General features: G+C 45.9%; 1 protein-coding gene and 1 long non-coding RNA gene across 2 annotated transcripts in view; both read right to left on the minus strand.

Moving 5' to 3' along the window:
* Positions 1-6,711, minus strand: part of YY1 (YY1 transcription factor) — a 34,108-nt gene extending 27,397 nt beyond the window's left edge. The window contains exon 1 of the mRNA XM_036991632.2: positions 6,046-6,711. Within this exon, the coding sequence (XP_036847527.1) occupies positions 6,046-6,709 (664 nt within the window). The 5' untranslated portion in view covers positions 6,710-6,711. The remainder of the gene's footprint in view (positions 1-6,045) is intronic.
* Positions 1,849-6,039, minus strand: LOC140850697 (uncharacterized). Its single transcript, XR_012133676.1, has 2 exons — positions 5,349-6,039; positions 1,849-2,024 (listed from the first exon to the last, which is right to left on the minus strand). It is a non-coding gene; the product is annotated as an uncharacterized lncRNA (long non-coding RNA).
* Positions 6,712-6,807: the final 96 nt, after the last annotated feature.

Raw genomic sequence — 6,807 nt, forward strand, 5'->3', positions numbered from 1 at the left:
CTGGAAGCAGAGGTTAAGAACAAGTGCAAAGAAACAAGTTTAAGGAACTGAAAAGATGCCACGAAGGCTAGAGCGTAAAAGGGAGGAGAGGGGCCAAATTGTGAGTGGCCTTAGATGTGACAAGGAGTCTGGATTTTACTGAATGTAACGGGGTGTCTGGGGGATTGGTGTGTGTGTGTGTGTGAAAATAGCATTTTACCCTTTTACCCATTTTTAAGTTTACAGTTCAGTGACATTAAGTATATTCATATTGTTGTGTTTGGGGGTTTTTAAAGCATGGGAGTAAAGCCATCTGGTTTAAAACTTAGAAAATGCAGAAAGGAATACTCTGGGTGACCAGATCCCCAGAGGTGAAATCCAGAGATCTGGATTTAGTGCTTGTTAAGAGTCTAAGAAAATGTATTTAATATAGAAACCATATATACAGCTACAAATTACAAGTGAGTTACCAACAAAATGAGTAATTAAAAACCTGTGGTTAATTTGGAGCAGTGGCTGCACCTTCTCTACCTCACATTTTTCCAGTGCTTCGAAGCTGTAAGACGTAAAGGGAAAAAGAGTACAGAGAGTCAAGTTGAGATTTGCAGAGACACTTTGGGGTGTTTTCAAGAGTGTGCTACTCTGTGAGACACTAGAAATTCTATTTGAAGTATCACCCACCCTGGAAGAGACAGCCAGCCTCCAGCACAGCTAGGGCACCTCTTTCCCTTCTCCTCAGTTCTTGTATTTGAGAGGAATTACTTACACAGGAAAAAAGATCCCATCACAACCACTTATGTTGTTTTCAAGTTTAATCATATCTGAAGCCACTGTGTACAGCTAAAGTAACTGAATGGTTATTAAGAATTTTACTCAAAAGAATTCCTAATGTCTCATTTGGCAGGTCCCATTAAAACTGAATAGTTTTGCTTTAAGAAATCGAGTACATTGTTGCCTATTGTCAGTAGGTGTTTGAAAAGGAGTAGAATTTCTTTGCTATTAAGGAAATAAAAGTGCTTTTAGGGATCCCTCTACAACAACTCGTATTACAAAGAAGACAAGGTCAGAAACTAAGATATGCCAAGGTCAGATATTTGGTCAGTGCCCTCTAAAAAGGAAATCCGATGCCATTACTTACATGATTCCCAGAAACCACTGGGCTTGCTGTTATTGATAATTAATCACAAACTTAAAATGAGACCTACTAACACAAGATACTTACTTACGACTGGGAAATGTCCTGTACTGTAATGAAAAGACCACCATGCACAAGGCACAGACTTACACAACAGTCAACTAACTTCCAAGACCTCCCCACATCTTCCTAACATTCTAACAGTAATGAAATTCTTATTTTCAACATCCAAGTAGGGTTTCAAATGCCAAATTTTAAAAATCAAGGTTTTAGCCTTCATTCAACAATACTGTAGAATAGAATACAACTCACTGGTAAATATTCAGATCTAAAAAATACGAAAGGTTTTCACTTTTACTTACTTTTCCTATGGGCAGTAGTAAGAGCAGAGCTTATAAAAATGTCACTTGGGAAGAGCAGATCATGAGTTAACAAAACAATGCAGACCTTAAGAAATGTTCATTCTAATGACTGTTAACAGGCTCTAAATTTCCCAGCCTTAAAACAAACTGACCTTACTAAAGCAGACTTCAAAAACAAACAGGCCTTTTGTAAATATCCACGCAGGAGCCTGGCATACTTTTAAAAAAATTATTCTTTATGTCTTCCAAAAACCCAAAATGCTAGTTGTAGGTAGGTCAGGAGCTCTGGCCTTTCCTTGATACAGATCTTTCTTTTCATACTACGGGGAGTAGGCCGCGGAAGGTGGGGAGGGCAAAGGGAAGGTTAGTAACCTGGAGTCAAGAGTCTGACAGTCCAGACGTTTCATCAGAACACCAGGCTTCCAGAGCTACCAGCTAAGGAGCCAGGATCTCGGGCTTGGGCTGCCCCATGTAGTTCATGGGGTTGGCATAACTCCTCCGGAGGGCTTCTCTTGCTCGGCTCGTGCAAATTCCTGTTTACGGCATCTCTACTTAGTGATAAACAGCACAAAAAAAAGGAGATGGAAAACCCAGAGAGAGGTATTGCAGATAACAAGACTATAGATAGAATTGTGGGCAAACCTGAACTTTCTAAATACATAAAACTGAGAAAAAAGTCAACACTTTTCGACTTTCTTTAAATTTACTGATTTTAATTATCAATGGTTTTCTGGTCTTAGATGTTTTTTTCCAGCACAAAGCACTTCTTTCTGTTCAGTCTAACGAGATAATTAACCAACAGCCTTCAAGGAAGGCCACAACTTCTAACTACCTGAAACCTCAAGATTTTAAAGCCTTGTTAGGTTTCTCTCAAAACAATGTTTTAAATACTCAACCTTTATCATTAGCTTTCCTACTCTACCCAATGATTTAGTTAAGCAGTTTAGCTTACAATAATCTCTATAAAATATGTCACGCTTATACAACTATGAACATCTAGAGAAAAAAATATGTATACTGTGCCCTCAACTTGGCAACACTACAATGTTCATTAACTGTAATGCCAGGAAAAACAAGAGTAAACATAGACTTCAAGCAATGAACTAAGAATATTCAAAATATAGTTGAACTGCGATTAAATACTGAAACATGTTCAGCCTTAATCAGGCCTTAATTTTCCTATCTGCAAAAATAAGCAGGTCCTGTTGTATTATCTATACATTGAAATATTCTTCAGCCATAGAAAGAATGAAGTACATTCTACAACATGGATGAACCTTAAAAACACTAAGCCAGACAGTGTAGCAGAGAAGGCAAATAGTGACTCTGGCATCTTACTACACTGATGAACAGTGATTGCAATGGGGTGTGGGGGGGACACGATAACATGGGGGAATGTAGTAACCACACTGTTTTTTCATGTGAAACCTTCATAACAGTGTGTATCAACAATACCTTAATAAAAAAAACAAAACAAAAAACAGACTAAGCCAAAGGGCCACATACGGTAAGAGTCCATTTATATGAAATGTCCAGAAGAGGCAAATTCAGACACATGGAAAATAGATTAGTGGTTGCCAGGGGCTGGAGGGACAGGGAAAAGGGGAGTGATTGCCAGTAGGGATGGGATTTCTTTCTGGGGTGATAAAAATGTTCTGGAATTAGTGGTGATGGCTGCACAACCCAATGAATATAGCAGAAACCAATGAACTGTGCACATGTGACTTTTATCAACTAAAAAAGGAGAGAAGCAGATCTCTAAGGACCCCTTCAGGTCTAAAACTACCTTACTACAGAACCGCTATATTCCCTTGATGCCGTTTCATGAAGTAAGTGCCCATCATACAGATTACTGCAACTCCATGGGAAATTAAAGAAAAATGACATACAAGCAAAAAGAAACCCGTATAATCTAAATATCTGGTTTCCACTAACATGCTGCCTCCACTAAAGAAAAAAATTTTTAACTGAAAGGTACTAACAAGTACTAGAACCCCAAGAATACCCCGTATGTACAATTATTTTTATAAGGACTTCAGATAACTAAACTTGAACTCCAGCAAAACTATAACCTCATAGCTCATTCCAACCTAAGGGACTGTTTTAGATAAACTGCAATGTAGTTAATTCACACCTAGAATCAAATGAGATCCAGTATGAGAGCAGCCAGCACACTGCCTACCACAATCAACACATACAAGCAGGTAGAAATTTAGTTTCACAGCTAACCTGTTTTGATTTCACCTGTTATCAATTACCTCATTTCTATTCTGAAGATGAAACTAAATTCAGAATTTGAACTTGGGACATGCATAGTTAATCACAAACTATTTAGCTTCTCTTTGGTAATAATTCCAAACCACAAGGACAAAGAGGGACAGTTTACCACAAAACATGCCTGAGGAAACAGGCCATACTGTTATTGCTATCAAATATTTATAACTGCCTTTATGCAACATTCCAGACAACTCTTTAAAGAAGTGGACATTGAAATAACCCCAAACTGTGCAACCCTGTAAGCAGCCACCTACACAGGGAATAATGACTTTTTAAGTGCTGACTTAACTGTAATTAAGGAAAGCCCCCTAGACTCCCCCCACTCCCACTGACTTGATACATGTATCACTCCATCAAGTAAAGTCTACAAGCTTCTGGGTATGGAAAATTGGGTTAGCAATTTAGTAAGATCAAATATAGACTATGTAAAATACCCTGTTTTCCTAAATTACTATAAAACCAACATGACCACACCACGAAAAAAAGTAAATTTATTTTTATGTGGTTGCTGTATTTTTACCTAAATACCTAATTTCAAATGGCTTCCTGATTTCGGCAAACATCAATAACCAACACTCCCCCCATTCCACTATTAAAAGAAATGCTTTTAGTTCTAGTGGCTTTTAGTTCTAACATGATTAGCGTGCAATCATTCTGAACTACCAAAATACAAAGTACTGTTTGATAACCAAGTTAGTAGACAAGTTTCATTTAAACATAGGTCCTGCTAAACTCAAAACTATTAAGACTTTTCTACAAGGTCCTCTGAAATCCAGAACAGCAGCGCCAGATCGCATTTGCTATTAGATTTTGGCAGCAACTGGGATGCCTTGTTCAGTCCTGAGTCATAAATCCATCCAGCTTTAGTTATCTCAACTTCGAGCTCTCAGTAGATACAATCAGACCAGCTTTTGTGAACCCAGCCTTTTTAGCTATTTCAATTATAACAATCCTTTAATATTCAAAGCTCACCACATTTTGAGGCTCCAATTCTGAGAACTTAGTAAAGAGCACGTAATTATGAGGGAAGGACCCACAACCTGAACTTGGTAAATTCAATCACCACAGGTACATTAACTAGCTATGACAGAATCATTCCCATTCTACTACCCTAGCAGTTTAACTAAATAATGTGAATGAAGCTATAGGATACCGACCAAAGAAACCCAGCCTTTTGACAAAGTAAAAACATGAAGATTCTGATTTCTTCACCTGTTATCAATTATCTCATTTCCATTCTAAAGATGAAACTAAATTCAGAATTTGAACTTAGGACATGCATGCACAAACTAGCTTCTCTTTGGTTCTCTTTGGTAATAATTCCACACGCAGATAAGTCCCTGTTACCCTACGTATTTTTTCTGTCCGTATTAAAATAGCAAAGAAACGCTTTCTATAGTCCTTTTTACGGGGAAAATAAGACAGCTTTCTATCAGGTTAAAAGCAAGCAGAGACTTAAAAGGACTCGGTTTTACTAACGTAGGGGCAAACGTCCATAACTACGTATCTAACCAATCTGCAAAATGCCAAATACTTAAGGAAAAAACCCTCCCCAGGTGGAAGGGGTTAAACATAATTTACAAAAACTCGCGGACCCTCTCCACTGCGCGCTGCGCGGGCAGCAAAGGCGAGGACCCCGCTAGCGCTCGGCGACAGGCCCTGCCGGCGCGGAGTCCGCACTCGCGAGCCCGACGTGCCACCCAAGTCCCGCCCCGCCGAGCCTCGAGCGCCGGGCGGCGCGGCCGCGGGCTGGGACCGGCCTACGCCGGGCGTGGGAGCGCAGCGCCCCGCGCGTCCGCCCCTGGAAGGCGCCTCTTGGGAGCAGCAGAGGGAGCGGGGAAGGGGGCGGGGCGGAAGTGGGCCGGCGACGCCCCCAAGAGGAAGGCGGGGGAAGGGCGGCCGGGGCGCGAGGTCCGCGCATCCCCGCCAACGCCCGCCCGGCGCCCCAGGGCCTCGCGGGAAGCTGCCCTGCAGGCAGGCGGGGACCGCGGACCACGAGCCGCCCGACCGCCCGTTGGTCCGAGCGCGCCCCGCCCCGCCAGCCACGCCCCGCGCCCGCGGCCGCCCCGCCCGGGGAAACTACGCCACTGCGGCCTAGCGGGCGGCGCCGCGCCTCCCGCCGCCATCTTCGGCCCGCCGCCCCGCCGCCCCGCCGCCCCCGCCGCGTTCCGCCATCTTTTGGGGCCGCCATACTTGCCCTGCGAAGAAGATGGCGGCGCCCATCACACACATAAAACATGGCTTCCCTTCAAAACAAAAACATCCCGGGGGCCGGGGCGAGCCGGCGCTCACCTGAGGACCACATGGTGACCGAGAACTCGCCCTCCAGGGTCTTGATCTGCACCTGCTTCTGCTCCCACTTCTTGCTGCCCGCGTCCGCGCCGCCCGCCGCCCCGGCCCCGCCGCCGAGGTAGCCCTTCTTGCCGCTCTTCTTGCCGCCGCCCTTCTTGACGCGGCCGCCGCCCGACGACGACGAGCCGCCGCCGCCGCTCTTGCCGGCCGCCGCCACGGTGACCAGCGTCTGCTCGATGTAGTCGTCGTCGCCGCCGGCCGGCGCGGGCACCGGGATCAGAATCTGGTCCTCGAAGCCGTCCTCGGCCCGCAGCCCGTCCGAGTCGTCGCCGCCCACCACCTCCTCGCGCGTCTGCACCAGGATCACCTCCTGGTGGTGGTGCACCTGCGTCGGGTCGTCGGTGACGAGCGGCTGCAGCGCGATCATGGGCGGGTGGTGGTGGGGGTGGTGGTGGTGGTGGGGGTGGCCCGCGTGCCCGTGACCGCCGCCGTGGTCGCCGCCGCCGTCCTCATCGTCGTCGTCGTCGTCTTCCTCCTCGCCCACCACCGTGGTCTCGATGGTCTCCACCGGGATGGTCTCCACCTCGATCTCGTGCAGCTCCACGATCTCGGCCGGCATCTCCGAGCCGTCCGTGGCGATGTAGAGGGTGTCGCCCGAGGCCATGGCTGAGGGCTCCGCCGCCACGGCCGCGGCGGCCTCGGCTCCTGGGCTGCGGGCGGGCGGCCGTGGGGAAGGAAGGCAGAGGGAGGAAGGCGGCGGGG

Source organism: Manis javanica, chromosome 8 (assembly GCF_040802235.1).
Source record: "Manis javanica isolate MJ-LG chromosome 8, MJ_LKY, whole genome shotgun sequence".
Taxonomy (NCBI): Eukaryota; Metazoa; Chordata; class Mammalia; order Pholidota; family Manidae; genus Manis; species Manis javanica.